General features: G+C 37.8%; 1 protein-coding gene across 2 annotated transcripts in view; it reads left to right on the forward strand.

The window, feature by feature from the left end:
• The first annotated feature begins 383 nt into the window (after window positions 1-383).
• PRKD1 (protein kinase D1) overlaps window positions 384-18270 on the forward strand; it is a 281925-nt gene continuing 264038 nt past the window's right edge. The window contains exon 1 of one of the 2 annotated variants that reach the window (XM_074365694.1): window positions 384-937. In XM_074365694.1, coding sequence (XP_074221795.1) covers window positions 674-937 — 264 coding nt within the window. In that variant the 5' untranslated portion in view covers window positions 384-673. The remainder of the gene's footprint in view (window positions 938-18270) is intronic. The other variant, XM_074365695.1, reaches the window with a different exon arrangement.

The following is an 18270-nucleotide window of genomic DNA, read 5'->3' on the forward strand; positions in this document are numbered from 1 at the left end:
TGGGAACTGGGAAGCTCGCGGCCCCGGGCAGCGGGTCAGAGGAGGTGCGCCCCGTCCCCTCCGTCCGCAGTCGGGCGGCCGGGCCAGAGGAGACGACAGTCCGGGTGGGGAAGGTCGGACCACACCCGCGGAGACGGCCGCGAGCCCCGCCGCTCGGTCCGGCCCCGTCCGGGGGAGGCTCAAGGCCTCCGGAACCTCGGGCAGAGGGGGCGGCGACCCGGCACCCTGCGGCCACTGCGGCCGCGCGGCCGCGGCTCCTGCGGCCCCGGCGCCCGCCGGGTGGTGGCTCCGCAGTGCCCGCCCCCAGCTCCCCTTCCCCGCCCCTCGCGCCCCTCCCCCGCCCCCGCCCGGCGCCCGGGCAGCGCTGACCCGCCGCCCCGTCCCTCAGCGCGCGCCTCAGCGGCTGCTCCTCAGCGGCGGCGGCGGCGGCGGCGGCGCCGCCTCCCCCGCGCGCCGCCCGCGCTCCTGGCGGCGCAGTCCTCCCGCCTCGGCCATTTTCCTTGCTCCCCCTCCCCTCCCGCTCCTCATCCTCTCGCCCTCCCCTCGCGCGAGGACTTTTCCGGAAAGTTTTTATTTTCCGCCTCAGCTCTTGGAGAAAGAAGCTTCCCGGCTCGGCGGCAGCAAAACTTTTCGGCTGCCCGGCCCCGCGGCCCTCGGCGCGCTCGGCCGAGCGATGAGCGCCCCTCCTGTCCTGCGGCCGCCCAGCCCGCTGCTGCCCGTGGCGGCGGCGGCGGCGGCTGCTGCCGCCGCGCTGGTCCCGGGGTCGGGGCCGGGCCCCGCGCCGTTCCTGGTTCCCGTCGCGGCCCCGGCCGGGGGCATCTCATTCCATCTGCAGATCGGCCTGAGCCGCGAGCCGGTGCTGCTGCTGCAGGACTCGTCCGGGGACTATAGCCTGGCGCACGTCCGGGAGATGGCTTGCTCCATCGTCGACCAGAAGGTAAGGCGCCGCGCCGCTCCGAGCCGGGCACCTCCCTGCCGCGCAGGGGGCGCTGCCGGCGCTGCCGGCCCGGCCGTCCCTCGCCGCGCCAACTTTCCGGCTACGGGGGCTCGGCCGGGAGCCAGCCTCGCCGGCGCGCTAGAATGGTCTGGCACCGGCCGAGGTTGGACGCCCGCATCCGAGGCGCTGCACTCCCTGTTGTCTAGTTCTCCCCTTGCCCCATCATCTTACAGTCCTGATTTCTCTCCAGTCTGCATCCTCCTCACCCATTTCCATCCCTGTCTGGACATTTCCAGGTATCTTGCCCTTTTCTGGTCACGCCTCTTCCTCCCTTTAAGACTTCCTGGCTCTCCCCTCTCTTCCCTCTGGACCCTGGACCAGCACATTCCTGGCGCCGAAATCTTTCCGGCACCAGAGTTCCCCCAGGGACACACGTAGCACGGTTTCAGCACCACTCCCTTCCCCTTCAGGCCCCTCTCCTAGCTCAAATGGATGCTGAGGAGTTCCTGAAATGATCTGGAGAGGAGGAATTTCTCACCTGTCAAATAAGCTTTTAAGAGAGAATGATTGACTCGGCCAGCTGTGAAAACAACTGACTAGACCACGCTACCTACCTCCTTGTCTTTTATTGCAACCCTGTGTGAACACGGGAACAAATTTTTCAACGATAAGTAATGATAAATCTGAAAGTTGCTACCTTCCTGGTTTTGATCCCCGGGGCACTGAGAGTGGGGCATTGAAGTGGAGGCACAGTCATTTAAATGATAGGGGTACTGCTCAGGAGCACCCAAGTCTGGCTGTGTCCTTAAGTTTGATGCTGTGGGACTCTGGACAGCGGCCACCAAAGGCAGGATCGGAAAAAGGGCCCTTATCCTGGACCAGGCCACCCGTGGAGGAGACCTAGCTCGCTCACCACTGCTTATAGTGCAGTTCTGAATTTCAGGTTGTTTCTGTAGCCATCCAGAGGGGATGGTACATGAAAGAGGGTGATAAGAGTATAAAGGAGAGGGGGCCATGATGCCAGTCTTCTTAGTATAAACAGCCAGGATTTAGAGTCTGAGACAGAGGCCTCTAAAGGTGCTGAATTTCAGCCCTGTAGGGCTGGCTAGTACTTGCCTTATAATGATCCCTTGAATAATCATGAATGCTTTCGCTAAACTATTTGGAACAGAGTTTGCTAAACCTGCGTGTTGTGAATTGTGGCACTGAGCACAGGAATATTAGGAAAAGCCTCAGGGAAAAATCAGTAATCTATGAAGTTACAGAAGTTCTGGAGGCCAGACTAAGGTAACAGTGAGTGCCAGGAAGTTTTGTTTATTGAATGGAGTGACATTTTATAATACACATGACTCAGTTTTTTGCAACTTCCACGTAAATGACCAATTTTGTCTAATTCTGCTACAAGTCATGTCATGCGCCTTCTCATCAGTATGTGGAATGTCTGCTGCAGGTGAACAGGAGCGCTCTCATAGACACTGAAAGCCTTCCCTCAATGAAAGTTGTAGTCTACAACAGTTTCCATTAGGGTGCAAACCAGTTAATTAAAGGACAACACTGAGTGAGCATATAAACAATGTAAAATAACGTTTCTCAAAAAGCTAATGTAATTGTATAGAATTTTAGCTTACCTAAATCTTAAAGCAAGTGATAGAGTTCCAGATAATATTCAAATTGGGTCAAATTAATATCAACAGACTGTTTTTGATCAGCTTTAACACCCTCCCCTCCCCATGCACATGCATATACACACATCTTGATGGAGAAACATGTATGGTTCAAGAGGTTTGCCACTGGAAATTGAATGGAGAGTGAATTCCAGTTATCTCAGCAGCTCCCCAGAGTGCTGTTATGAGGAGGAGGTGATATGCGTGTGAAACAAGAGAGGCAGCAAGCACCTATGGAACACAGTGGGCCTGAGGGTAGCAGCTAGGCTATTCAGAGTAAGTAAAATTATGAAAAGGCCTTGAAATTAAAATGAACTCAAATTAGTGGGAGTCTCAGTAATCTTCTACATAGAGATAGCAAACCCAGGACATCTGAAAGATGGATTCACTGTGTGGAATATGTTTTAGAATGCCAAAATGTTGTGGCAGAAGGAGAACTGGAGTTCAGTTGTGAGCAGAGAGTCCTGAGCCAGAGCTCTGGGGGAGAGACCTGGAGAAATCCTGGAAAAAGAAAATCTCAGCCCTGGTGACTGATTTGTAAGGGGAACTCCTTCCTTTTGTGTTTATTCTAGTGGTTCTTCTGTCTCTTAAGACTTTGAAAAGTTTGACTGCTCGGGGTAGCCAAAGAAAAGGTCTCACTTGCACTTTTTTTTTTAATGGCAAAAAGAGAGTTAGATTTAGAGATGTGGATCTGAGAATTATTTATATACAGGATCCTGTAAATAAGTCTTTACTGGATGGTGGGTCTAGATAGAAAAGTTTTCATCTGTCTATGTATGTATCTATCTTGAGATACGTTATCACCCTAGACAGAAACAAGACGAAGAGGGCTGAATATCCGTCACAGGATAGCAGAGATCTCTTTGCTTTGTGACAGTAGAAATGGTGAAGGGGGACTATGTGGAGTTAAGTATGTGGGAGGAGGTCCTTTGTTCCTTATTTCAGACTCTCTTGAAGTACTTTCTCAGGATGCCAACTCTGAGGAAGGATGACAGGATAGAGAGGAAGGGAGAGAGGGAGGGAAATGAATGTTTAGGAGAGCACTGGAAGTTTGAAGTCATTTACAGTTTACCATGTAGAGTGGAGTCATGAGCTTACAGCAGAATTCTGATTTTCTGAGTCCTCCACATTCATAATGTTATAACATGTTAAGAGAGTTTTCCTATGAGTTTGAGTTCCCTAAATACGCATAGAGATCAGACTGACTTAAATCTTTGGAAGTATTAGCTGACGACTCAATTTATATCAGCAACATTCATGGAACATGTTCTGTGGGATGAGCAACTGAGGTGTACAGGGCTGAATAAGAGAGGTCTGTCCTTGAGAAATAATCTTTAAGTTATTATTGTTATTATTTAGAATTTAGTGTGTAGTTTTTCTTTAATTACGTAGGTTTGAAAAGTGGCAGACATGATTGTATTTGAAAAATGTTGGTGGTCATTTGACAAAAATATTCTTATTTTAACATAAATATACCCTAAATGTGTATTGAATTATATAACCAAAGAATTTTTTTACTCTTTCAGTTTAGATGAAAAATCTAGTATTGCTTTTCTGTATGTAGCAATATATGAATATAAAGGTAAAATTAATTCTTTCTGTTTTAGAAATGTTAGCCTAAGGTTTTATTTATATCATGATTATTTCTTTACTTTGCAAGCATGTAACCTTGAAGGCTGGCTGTTTATAAAGATGTATCATATTAGCTAGCGTGCATGATTATTATTTTCTGGATGGTAAAAAAAAAATGGTAACAGTAATTGACTTTACTTTGAAACACTCTTACTTTCTATTATCAAAAGAACCTTGAATATATAGACCAACAAGGAATTGTTTGAAGCAAGGAATGGTATTCCAAAGGTACAATTACTTTGGTTTTATAGTACATCATCTGTCTGTCTGTCTCCTCACACACACAGACACACACACACACTTTTTTAAAACAAGCAGTATTAATTTAGGAATGTGGGATGTAATTAGTATGACTGTCCACTTATTTTGCCTATTATCTTATTAGAAAGATGACTCATATTTCCCTTTTGAGTTTCTTAAATGAAGTAATGCACATCTATAAGACTCCTGGCATATAGTTTCACTTTGCACAGTCCTTTACCTGACCTAAGAAACTAATGAGTGAGATTTTTATACAACATAGCTCATTAAAGGAATAACAAAGGATAGTGCCTTGGTTAAAGAGCAGCTGTGCTCTGCTTATAGTTGTTTTGCTTTCTTAATTGTATTTTTTTTTTAAACCCTTGTAGTGTCATTTTACTTCTTATTGTTAATTTGAGCTACTCTGCTACACAGATTGAAAAAAAGCTGAAAGTAATTAGCTACTTGACCAGGCCCTCATCTGTGGAACAACAAAATCCTTTTAAGGCTTAATGGTGGTATATGGGTCTTAGGCGTGTATTTTTTTGTTCAGGTTTTATATTTGTCATTATTGTTTGTTGATTTCTGATTTAATTATGAAGTATAGAATTTGTCAGTTCGTTAAGTGATTCTTAAAGTAATACAGCACTTTAATACTGTATATTTAAAATTTTCTTTTTAAATTTAGTTTATAATAGGGTTATATTTTGATATGTATGTAATACCTATATAATATATATATAGTATATTATCCAAGTGTCTTAATGTGTTTTGAAACATATTTTTGAAAGCCTAATTATTGACAGATAGCCTCCAGAAGCTGAAGTATTGTTTTATATTTTGCATTGGAAGCTGAAAAAATGGGACCTCATTTATATCTCATAATCCAAAAGAGAAACTCTGTTTTATGTTTTTTTCCTGTCAGTGCACAGAACTAAAAACCTTTTCTTATAAGTGTATACTGTTTAACAGTTTTCACAAGTAAATATCCTTTGAGTAAGCCTTACAGACTTTGGGCTGGGAAGAACTGGATGATTGGCTGTTTTGACAAATGTGAATTACTTTGGGCCTTTAGGCCCAGGATTAAGATGCATTTGAAAGAGTTCTCTGTGAAAACTATACTGTGTGTGTATGTGAGAGTGGGGCTTAAGGGTAGGGGTGGAGCTGGAAAACTATTAATAAAGTTTGAAAACTTGTCCCATACTTGGTGACTGTGTTGCTCTGTATCACCCCAGACTCCTGTCAAAAACATTAAGGGAAATTTAAAACTTTATTTTGCCAATTATTATTACTCTTTTTTTTTTGGTGACTGTATGTAGGTCTTCACCAATTTATGCATAAATGACTTTTAGTGACCTTACTAGACAATACAAATTTGCTAGCTTTTGAATATATGGTTGTGACTTATCTAAGATTTCTTTGAGGATTGAAGATAATATGTGTAAATATTAAATATGCTGCCTAGTAAATAGGTACATAATAAATAAGATTATTGGTATTAAGTCTACAGTCTAGCATGCTGTTTTGTTAACAAAAGAAATGTGTACTCTGTTATCCCATTCTTATGTCAATATATAATTAAAATTGTAAAAAGAAGCAGTATGGCTGTAAGGCTAAGGTAATATTATTTTTTCTCTGCCCTCTATAATAGGACAAGTCTTAGGAGTAGTGAGTTGCATTTTGATACTGCATCTCAAATCTCAACCTCTTAGAATTCCTCAAGGAGTAATTTGATTATTGCTAAATGAAAAACATACGCTGATAAAGTCAAGCATGTCTTTATTGTATTTTATTATTTTTGACAAGAAACTGACTTAATTCGTTTTTAATTGAAAGTGTAATTCCAATGATATTTCATTTAATAAAAAAGAGAAATAAAATAGGTAATGGTACAACATTTGGCAACATAATGATTCTCAAATCTGGTCCTCAAGACTGAAATCAAAAGTTTCTTTGCAAATCAACCCTTGATATGGGAAGGAAGACACTTGGAATTGACTTATGGAGATCACATGTTGCTGTCATGCTAGCATATAGAGCTTGTTTACCCATCTGTTACCTGGTGACTAGGTAATGTAACATAGTTGGTTGTGTACACATAGAAGTGTTATATTGGGATGAGAGGCAGTTTTACTGGGAAAGAATTGAGATAGCAGTTTGGCTAAGCCAATCACAAGTCTTTTCCATATCTTTTCACTAACTGTCTTTTACTAGTCCGGAAGTCCATGCTCCATTATAAAACCTTTAGAAAACTATAATCAGTAATTACCCATTCATCTTTTAAAGAAGAAAAGTGGAATGGATAATTACATGAAACCTGTGTGTGTGTTTATTAGATGGGAATCATTGAATAGGCTCTTAAGCTATACCAAGCAACTAGTATAGTGATCAAGATATCAAGACTGGACTCAGATTACATTAGTAAAATACAGTTCAATTGGAGTTGATCACAGCATGAGAGTTCTTTGTTTTATTTTTATATTTATTTTCTTTACTTCTGTATACTGAGAGTAGTTTTTTTTTGTTTTTTTTTTTTTAATCTCTGACCTCTCATAGTCACCTTGTTTCATCTGAAGATCTAGGCCAAAATGTGAAAACAAAAGTAAAAGTATAGGGTACTTTTAAGGATAGTGATCATCTTTTAATTTCCCCAGTATTATTCTAGAGAGGTTTTGAAAGTGGGATTTCAGTTTCTTAAATCTTTTCTTAATGTTGGAATGTATTAGAACAACATAAAACAAGAAAAAAAAAGGCATCAGTTTTTATCTTTCTTTTGATAGGATTTAGATCAGAGAGAACAGTTATTTTCCTCACAGATATTCAGACTTCTTTTCCGTCTAGAAGAATATGCAAAATTTCCCCTAGGAATTCCTCTGATACTGTCAGCCAGATACTTTTGTACCATTAAAAACTGATAATGACAGCACCATTTGAAGTTACTTGGCAGCAGGGAAACCCACATTATGCTGTTTCTTATTCTGTCTTCCTAGTCTTACACAGAAAACAGATAACGAAATAAATAAAGCCTTTACTTACAAGGCCACTATGGCCATTATAGAATATCATATAATTTATGTAGTTATAAAGTAAGAATTGGTGTAAAAACACCACATACTGAGACACAATTATGCCTGTCCAAATTTATAGTTTCCTATATAGAAGTTTCTTCCAAAGTTTCAAAAAAGTTTTATTTGGCTACAGCTAGACAGTTGATACGGCAACTAAGTAGTGTTGGCAGATATGAAGATTAGATTTTTAAATATGCAGTCATGCAGGAATTTTGTCCAACTTATTTTAGTGAAAAGGAAAAAAAAATTCTGTGCCCGTCACTGCTTCACTGGTTCATTGGCTTTTATTCTGACTAAGCCACTGATTGATGAGGAGTTTGTTGAATTTACTGCTTGTATTTAGGCACAATTTCAAAAATTTCTGAATGCCCCTCTCCCTAATTGTCAACAGCCACTTTTTCCACTTACATATTTCATGAAATGAATGAAAAGTATGAATGTGATGATGAAAATGTGAGCAAAAGGTACAAATGTGCGTAATAAATGGTATTACTGATAATTTAAGGCTCTGGAAACTAGTATTGTCTTGCCAACAAAAGAAGCATATACTTTTTATTAGCAGGTAATTTGTCTAAAGTATTTTGGTAAAAAAAAAATTTTCTATGTACCTTCTGTTGGTTCAGATTGTTGAAGGGACTGTGGTATGCATATGAAATGAAATACCCTGAGACAGTTGAAGCTTGCTTCAGTATACAGATCTGTTACAGAAATAATAGTTAAGATCTAATTAAAAGAGTATCAAATATGTGAAATAGAGATCTGAGTCTATTTCCTTTTTTGTAAACAATGGGATAAAAAGAATTTGAATATAATCAAAGCCTGATTTGGTAAGCTACGTCACATTCAAAAATTGTTGTTTTATTTGATGTGCAAGACAAGTAAAAAAACAACATATTCAAATAAGAAGTCCACATACCATTAACTCAGTTTGCTTTTTGTGTATTTTTTGTAAGTGGAGTAATCTGACTTCGGAGTAAGAATTTTTTGCTTGAAATTCATTCATAGATTTATGTTGATGTAAATTTCAGACTTTGAGAAGGCAGAATGTTTTCCATTAATCATTAATAAAGTTTAAACCATTAGGTGAAAGTGTTAATAAAGATTTTTAAACTGTCAGCATTGGACATACCAAAAAATCAAACCCTTTTCCTAGGTTGTCTAAATCAGTCATACTAATAATGTAATAACTATGGATAATTATGGAGCTATCATTATGTTTTGAATGGATAACTATAGCCAGAGAGAAACTAGGGATTCAATTCTAGTTCAGGTGCTTGAATTAAGTTCCAGAGAACTTGACTGAGTTAGGCCATCTATCACTGGTCAGATTTTTATTCATGACACTGTGTCACAGCAACCTTTTTAGTAATTAAACCTGAACATTTCTTTTCTTCTTTTAACTCCTCAGATTATTGAGAAATGGTGGTGGGACCAGGAGCAATTATAATGAAGTGGCGACATCCTCCTCAGAGTGCTGGGAGATCATGGGCAGCATTTGTTGGGGACAGATGTTAGGGCTCCAGGGCATCTGGCAAGGGGAATAGGAGAAATTTGCAGACACCTACGGGGGATTTCTTTGACAAAGAAAACAGATTTTTAAGGTAGGGCTAGAGAATGTTTCTCAGAATTTATAGAAAGGTGAGGTCTACTACCTGTGCTGAACCACCTGTATCATTTTTGCACTCAGCATCTTTGGAATGTTTGGTCTGTATCCCAGATATGGATAGTTGCAACTCAAAACATGTGTGACCAACAGCGTTATAATCATCTAGAGATTAGTTAGTCCAGTTAGACGCTCAGAAAGATAACACTGGAGGTCAAGTCCCTGTTACCAAAAGCAACGGTCTGGGACAAGAAGCTGTGGTTTTCACTGTTGTCAATAGCAGGGAAGACTTGGGAGAAATGGTGGGTGCAGGAGAGGTGTCAGTTAGCTTTGGTGTGGTGGCTTTGAATTCATGGTGGTGAGTAGACCTGAGCAGGCTACAGTAGGCAAGGCCTCAAAATCCTATAGATTTTGAGACTAGTGGCACCTGAAGGCCAAAAGGAGAGTGACAGCGAAGCTCTGATCTCCTATGGATAGAGCTAACGGAAATGGCCCCCCTAGGTAAAGCATAACTAGCAGTCGGGAGAGGTCTAGGAGGTGGCTTTTACAAGTAGAGTTGGTCCTCTTGGGAGGTTTTCAGAGTATCACAGATGAGAGGTTCAAAGAACAACTCCACAAGGACTTGACCACAAGAGTTTTTAGGTAGAGCTCGTCCTGGGAGGATTGGGTCGTGGTCTACAAGGTTCTAGGGCCTCGTGGTAACAATGGCCTGCAGAGGGGAGCCTCTGGGAGTACCTTCCTGGCATTTATTCCATGTGCCTGTCTGCATCTCAGCTTCTTTGCATTTGCCATGCATGACTGATTTTCACAGTAGCCCTTTGTGAGAGTCATTTTCTCTCCATTTTAAGGATGAGGGGACTAAGTAAGGGTCAGGGAGATTAAATCATTTCCCCCAGATCCCATAGCTACTGAGTAAAAAACAAAACTGCCCAATTCTTGATTCCCTTCATTATAGCTGATCCTGAGAACGGGGAAGGCTGTGATGGCCTTAGGTCTGTACATAGAGAATGATCAAATTGAGGGGGAGGGGGAAATGTTAAATTCCCTATGATGTTGGCTGAAATTTACTTAACATCACACTGTCAAATCTGAAGTGTTTTTATTTAGGTTAGTTTAAATTATACCTTAGTCTAGAAGGCTTCCCTTACCTAGGATTCACATCCAAGTTAGTGGTCAGCTACAATTCTAGCTAACCACATTGGATGACACCACTACCTGGCTTCTCTTATTGGTGGCAAGAGATTCACCCAAGGTACTGATAATTAATATAAGGGATGTTAAATATGAACTCTCATAGGGAATATTAGGGCCATTAGAGACATGTGATTGTCTAAAGTATTTTAGAGACACGTATCATCCTTGAGGAGTCATATAAACTGTAAGGTATCTTATTTGAAAAGATTAAAAAAAGAAATATCTGTGTAGCAGAATCTGGCTTGGAATTTGCTTTCGTTATACTTGGATAAGAAGAAATGAGGATAGTCAGTCCTCACTCATCTTTTGAATTTCCCAAAACTATTACTGTTTTATCCAAAGAAGTTAATTACCTTGTGTGATTAAATTGCCTGAATTGGTTCACAACACTTCCTTCCAATGAAATTTGTATGGACACAGAAGTGATTATGTTAAGAACATATATTGATCAGTGTGGCTCAAGACTAATGGATATAGTCTTGAGAAGAATCCTAGCTACTTGTGAAAATCAATCAATCATTTCTTCCTGAATAGTACATTGATTCTGAGCAGATTCTGAGAAAACAATTGAGTCTTAAGAAAAATGCCCATCAGTGGTTGCTTTTCCACTTGAGAATTTTTTTTCTTCCATTCCTTGTGAAGAATTTTTATTGCCCATATGCTAAGGATCATGCTTTGCAAATGCGTTTCCTCTTCCTATAAATTTTAGGTGTTTGTTTGTTTGCTGTTTTTGGTCAATTATGAATGAGCCCACCCAAAGGTAAACTTACTCTCACTTGTGCATAATCAATTATAGGCCACGTGGAAGTCTTCTTTCCACTTCAGTAGTGCTGATCAATCTGAGTTGTGAATCACCTTGCATTTCCTATCCCTCATAGCGGGCTAAGGCCAGTACTTCCCTTATAGACTAACGGCAGTACCTTTAGGCTTTACAAAGATGTAGTTGTGTATATAGGTAGACATGACTTATTCTAAAGTATAGTCAACTCAGTTATATTCTAAGGGTTCCTGCCCTGAGTGACTATTGGGAATCATATAGTAAGCCCCTATAGTAAGGCCATTCAGCTCTAATGGACTAGAAAGGTGCATGAAATATTGCCTCTCTTTAATGTATTTTGAACTTTGCAGCTTTAATACAATGGACAGGTTACATAGACTTACTGATAGTGTTGACTGACAGAAAGGCAGCAGATCTGTCCAGCCGTACTAGAAATCTGAATTTGTTGAATGTCTACTAGTTGAGTACTGTGCCTTGTAAGCCTGATTGTGAGATAACCCATTTTGAACTAGGAGGATATAGCATGGATCACTCATGCCTACCTCTTCTCTACCAATAATCAGTACTGAGAAAAAATTAATTAGCTTTAGAGTAGCCTTTAGACAGGAAAGCCATTCCCTGTGACAGTGCTGATTTCATCTACTATTGTGGAATGAGCTTTGTTACCTGGGTTGTAGATCTTTACAGTATTTAAATAAATCCAGTCACTTTGATAGATTTTCAAAGAATGAAAGACTTGATCTTTGCTTTTATTCAATTCTTTGGGAAGAACAGGGGGCAAAAGTGAACATACAGTGAGAATGGAGTTAAATAGAGTGACCAGATGCCCACTTGTCGATGACAGTTCCAGGTCATGTCTGTTGTCCTGGAATTCTTTTAAATTGTATGTTCACTGATTAAAAACTGCGGAGTTTTACGTTAAAAACAGACAAAACAAAAAACAGAAAGAAACACCTTACTTATGACAGACATTACCTTTTGGCTAAAAGTCCTTGTATACTTAAAGATAACAGCAAAACTTACACTTAGAATTTATTTTATAGAGTCATTGGATTATATATATTAACCGTGTCACTTTGAGTAACTTTTCTGAGTGGAACCTTAAGCTAAAAACAAACAAACAAAAAAACTGACTTTGATTGGAATATTATTCCCTTTGACAAAAGTTTCTGTATAACTTAAAGATGAAAAGACAGCCAACACTTAGAATTGATTTCATAAACTAGTTACTTAGATCTGATTTTGAATATAGTAGCTAAAGTGATTTTATTGATATAGTAGCTATTTTTTTCAACCAATCAAGGTAAATCAAGATCCTATGGGGGGAGGGGAAGATATAGCTCAGTGGTGGAGCGCGTGCTTAGCATGCACGAGGTCCTAGGTTCAGTCCCCAGTACCTCCATGCTATGATACTTGTATGTGTTTTTTGTATCAAAAAGCAAATAGTTTTACTTACTCTAGTAGTTCATACAACCCTTATTAATTCAAATAAGTAAACAGAAAGGCTTGCCTTGAAGCTCCAGCCCCCTTGGCACTCATCACAGAGACAGAATATAGTGACTTAACGCAAAGGGATAACATTATCAGAGTTTCAAGTTGTACTTTATTGTATTCTCTGGTCTGGAGAAAATATAATGTGGTTAGTAAAAAAAGAAGAGAAACAGCACACAAATATCCTTGATTACATAGAAAATTTATTTTATATTTAAAAAAATAAGTAGGCAAATAAGTGAGATAAATTTTTGGAAATTGTATTGTCCCACAATAGCAATGTATAGGCTTCTAACTCATAATTTTCTTAAGATGTTCACAGGCATGGCCTGGAAGAAATAAATGTATAAGTTATACCTGTTCCTCTATACTTGATTTCTGTTGATAAATACACTTTTGAAGTAATATTAAGAATTTTACATTCAGCAATTGTAATGTTGAAAAATAATGCAAGTGAATGGGGTCTGGAGCCACTTGAAAATGAACTTGATTTTGTATAATCATTTCTGTTTAGAATTTTCCCCATATGAAATATTATAATTTTATACTTCAATTAAATAATTGCTTTTCTTTTATTTTGAAAATTATAAAGTTACCATGTATGATAGGTGAATAATGATGCTTAAAGATGTCCACATCTTAATCCCTGAAACTTGTACATAATATGGTGAAAGGAACTTTGCAGATGTGATTAGATTAAGGATTTTGAGGTGGGGAGAGTATCCTGGATTCTCTGAGTGGGCTTAGTGCAATCCCGTGAGTCCTTAAAAACAGTGAATCTTCTAGGTTAGATCAGGCATGAGATTGAAATGCAGGAAAGATTACCAGCATGAGAAGGACTCAGTCCAACGTTGCTTACTTTGAAGATGGAGGGAATGGGCCAAGAGCCAAGGAATGCTGAGGTCATTGTGAGGGGGAAACAGGAGGAGTCAGAGCATAGTATTAGTAGTAGGAGGAGGAGGAGGAGGGGGAGGAGACGTGACAACAGAAATGGAGGTGAGGTGATGCGAGAAGGGAATCATGAATATAATTGAAGCTGGAAGCTGAAAAAGGCAAGAAAAATGATTCTCCCTGAGAACCTACAGAAGGAACCACACCTTGACTTTAACTCAGTGAAACTCATTTTGTACTTTTGGATCTCCAGAACTGTGAGATAATACTTTTTTTTTTTTAAGTTACTAAGTTTGTGGTAGTTTATTACAAAAGTAACAGGAAACTAACATACCACATTTGCTGCAGAAAAGGTGAAAAATTCAGATAAATCCCAAAATAGATCATACCACTCAGTTAAACACAGTTATCATTTCAGTGAACATCTTATGAGATTTTTTTCTATAAATGAATATACTCATAATTCACATATTTTTTTGCCTTTTCATTTGATACTGTCTTTCTACGTCAAATTTTAAATATAAAATTTTCAGTGCCCTGGAGGTAATTTTTGTTGAAGAAAGGCTTTTCAGATATTTACTTTGGTTTTAGAATTTAATATTCAAGTTATTAAAGTTACAGTTTCAGATGTTAGTCTTAATCTTTCTAGTGCAACTTATAAATATTTTAATTTTTTAAATCTAGTAGGTTTTAACAATCACATTTAAGAACCTTTGAAGACTTAGTATCCTTTACAAATCCAATTATTTAGATACTTTCAAACATTTTAAATTATATTTCTAAACTTAATCTAATTGGTTTCCTTTAAATACTGCATTCATCTGCTTGATAAACCTTTATATCCTCTTAAGTAATTCTTATACATTTAATAAATGAAAGTTATAAATATGGTAGAATTTAAGTTCTTAAATGTTCCATTGCCATACACATAAACCAAAATTCAAATTAATTTCTTAATTATATTTACATAATATTCACAGAAGTATTAAGATGATGGTTTTGGTTCTCTTAAACTCTTCTTTATTTATTTTCAAATATTCCCATGTTTCAAAGATGGTTTTCCACCTGTGCAATAACTATGCAATTCCATACAGTATGTGTAGTTCTTTTCCCATATCAATTCTGCATTTGTCTTCTTGGCTTGGTTAAGGTTACATAAACACTAGTGCTTTTAGCTGGGACAGAGATTGAATTCTTGTTGGAACTGTAGGTAAATTCCATGGAATCCTATTTATGTCAGTGATTCCATCATTTCAAGAATGGGGGTAATCATGTATCCCACATCCCTGGATTCAATTATCAGTTCTATGTGCTGAAAAGTCTCAAATTCCTATCCAGATTGATCATTTGATTGGATTTTTAATTTCTTTAGCTCTTAAGCTTTGAACCTAATTGAATAACTACACTTTTATATTTTTTTCATAAGGCTCTTAAGACTATGTAATTTGTATGTGATTGAATGTTGGCCTTCTCTCAGGGCTTTGTCTGACCATCTAGTCACACCTTGTGAGGTGATTCTTCTAACTTGATATCTTTCTCTGAAACTAAGAGACACTTGGAGTACCACTGTCTAATGTCTGAATAGAATTAGTGTATAAATTTATCATAGTATGTTTAACTTGTTTCCTACTCTTGGATATTTAGGATTCTTTCAATTTTTGATTTTATTTTTTTAAATGTCTTCATGAATATGCCCTGGAAGATTTCTTTCCCACTTACATATTTAACAATTATGTTTGAACTTGTCTGTTAAAATTGCTAAGATGAATACTATTTTTTAATATTTTGATATTGTCTGTTACTTTTCCTAAGAATGTTTAGATTATGGCTTTTATTTCAGAATTATAGTGATTCTTTGCTTTTTTCAATTTAGAGAGTACAAATGTGTAGAGCTTTGGGTTTTTTGCTCCATGCTTAAAGAGAAAAATCAAGTGAAGCAAGCAGGAAGATGCAGAATAAACTGTTATATTTAATAACCAACACTTATATTCATCATTGGGTAGACTACATATGGCGTATATCTGGCAAATTCACAATGAACAAATGTTAACAGTTAAAAAACAGTGAACCTTTTCCAGTTTCATGCTCTCTTTTGTAATAACTGGCCTGATATTTTCTCTATATGTCCAGATTCACTGTGAGCTTTTAAAAGGCAAATTGAACACCATACATTTCTATGAATATTTAAGAAAATTCCATAGAATAATTTCTCAAAAGCAAAATGTCATTCTAGCTTGCTCTTACTCAGTTCTCTGTAATGTTTTTTAGATCCCTGAAATGCAAAAAAGAGGTTTTTAAAGACATGAGTTTGACATGTCCATTTTTCTCCATAAGTCTTTTCTTTTGCAAAAGAAGCAGTTGCATTGCCTATAAATATTATAAGCTATCTTTGATAATTTAAAATATATTTTGATTGATAAAATCTTGATTTACACACAAAGGTTCAGGAACATCCTTATTGAGTAAATTAAATAAGATTGAGTAAATCACATGAGAGTGTAAACACCCTATAGGCAGCCATCTTTACCTGTTTTTTCTCTGTTATATCCCAATTATCTAGAAGAGTGCCAGGCACTGAATGATTTGAACTAATGATTTGTCTTACTATTTACTGGTTAAATTTGTAGAAGCAGGAGTGGGTGTCAGTCTGTATGCAAATTAAGTTTTTAGTTATATCTGGGCTGTTTGCTTCCTAGGAAGTCCTCATTTCTACCTTTGATCCATAATTATTATTCAAATAATTGTGTTTTTTAAAGTGAAGTAGAAGTGTTTTGGGAAATAAGATGGACTTAGGGAGAAAGTTGGACTGTAATTTGAGCAAACAGACAAACACAAAACCCTGGGATTTGAGTCTCCTCTGAGGAATTGGTATTCCTCTCATCTAACTGGGCGAAGGATTTAAAGCCAGCAAAAACCTTCCTTCCTGAAAACATTTTATGATAGGGCCTGAATAAATATTTGTTGAAATGAATTGAGTCTTTGGAACAGGAGTCTTTTGTGGTTGTTACTGGATACCTAGCAGAAATATTATGAAAGACACTTCAGTGTTTCACTTGTCAAATCTCAGCTTCATTTACCTGTAGGTTTTAAGAACATAATTATGGAAATAATAAAAAGCCTGACATATAAAATTTAGTGGTAGGAGAAATGATGATGTAGAAGAAAGAATAATGTCTTTGGCTGGAGGTTGAATGAGATAATAACACATATTCAACCAAATGTTACCCAAAATCCCTTTGCTGTTTTTTGTATCCCACTGACTTATGAAGTGAATTTGAGAAACTCAGGGCTGACAGGGAACATTCAGCAGAGTGGCCTCCAGTGAGAAACTTTTTAATAGTTAATAGTCACTAGTTTGGCTGCTTTGATGTCAGTCAGTAGGATTATGGTTTAAAAACGTTTACCTTTTGTTTCCTGCCAATTCTTTACCTTAGTTACTTTAGGGTTTTTTTTTTTTTTTCACTTTTTATGTCTCAATTACTGTATTTTATATTTAAGTCAGATTTTAACTTTTTAAATGATTTAAAATTATGCTTATTTTTGAAAATCATCTTTATTCATACCTTTAATATTTATTGTATACTAGATGACAGGTATTAAATTATATCTCTATCTGTGTTTATGTTTATGCTTATCTTAATTGGGAGGATTTTTTAAAAGTCTTTCCTCATTCTTTTTATTTTCTCTTTGTAATTTTAGCTCTTGACAACCCAGATTTATACCTCATATGTTCTAAATTTTCTGCCCTGCTGTTTGTATCTTTTTCTTCCCTTCATAATTTACTTTCTCATGCAGTTTTAAGTCTTCTTGGATATTCTTAAATGTCTGAGTTGATTTTCTCTAGAGTCATAACACCACTGGGTGAGTATCATATTTGATTTTCTGGAACCCTGTTGCTTTTTAACATAACACCCAGTCCTTGGATGAGGAATCTGTAATCATCCTAGTACATAACCACTGTATTTGGGCAAAGAGTTGCATGCTGTAAGCCAGAAATTTGTGTAACCCCTACAGTCACTCCTGGGGAGGGCTTCTCCCAGCCCTTGGTGCTAAACCAAGGGAGATGATACCCCTGTATCAATCATTCATGAGAGGTGGAATACTAGTGATTTTGTACCCATGTTTTCTGTTTAAAACTCCTGCTTCTAGGCTACTTATACAAGGTCCCCACCTTCCCTGGGAAGATTCTACAAAGAATGAAGAAGCTGGTGAGAACAGGAGTTATCTCAACCTGAATTTTTCACAGTGAAATTTGTTTACTACACTGGCAAATAGTTATTTTAAGTCATCACATATATCTTATCCAGCATTTTAAGAGTAGCACTCTTGATATGCAAAAAAAGTTCCTCCTGTTTAAAATAAACAATTATTTTATATGCATGTGTATTTATACATGTAAAATACAGATATTTGTTAAAAACATACATAATTATATATAAAGTATAGATGAATATTTAGTTTTCTTGTTATCCTCACAAATAGTTTATCTTAAAGAGTACTTTAAGATTAGTATTGTACAATGTTAGGCTTTCTTTGGATACTTTATTATATTTTTATTTTCACCTTTGAATTATATACCCATATACCCATAACCTAGCTTCAATAATTATCAAAATATAGCCAGTTTCATTTTATTAATAATTAATTTCTTGTTCCCCAATCATTATCCGTTCATCTTTTCTCTCCAGGTTATTTTGAAGCTAAATATTAATACTTATTTTTAATTAAAGTTCTGGAGAGTTTTCAGAATGAATTCTAGAGAGAATCTTGGT

Source organism: Camelus bactrianus, chromosome 6 (genome assembly GCF_048773025.1).
Source record: "Camelus bactrianus isolate YW-2024 breed Bactrian camel chromosome 6, ASM4877302v1, whole genome shotgun sequence".
NCBI classification, from domain to species: Eukaryota; Metazoa; Chordata; class Mammalia; order Artiodactyla; family Camelidae; genus Camelus; species Camelus bactrianus.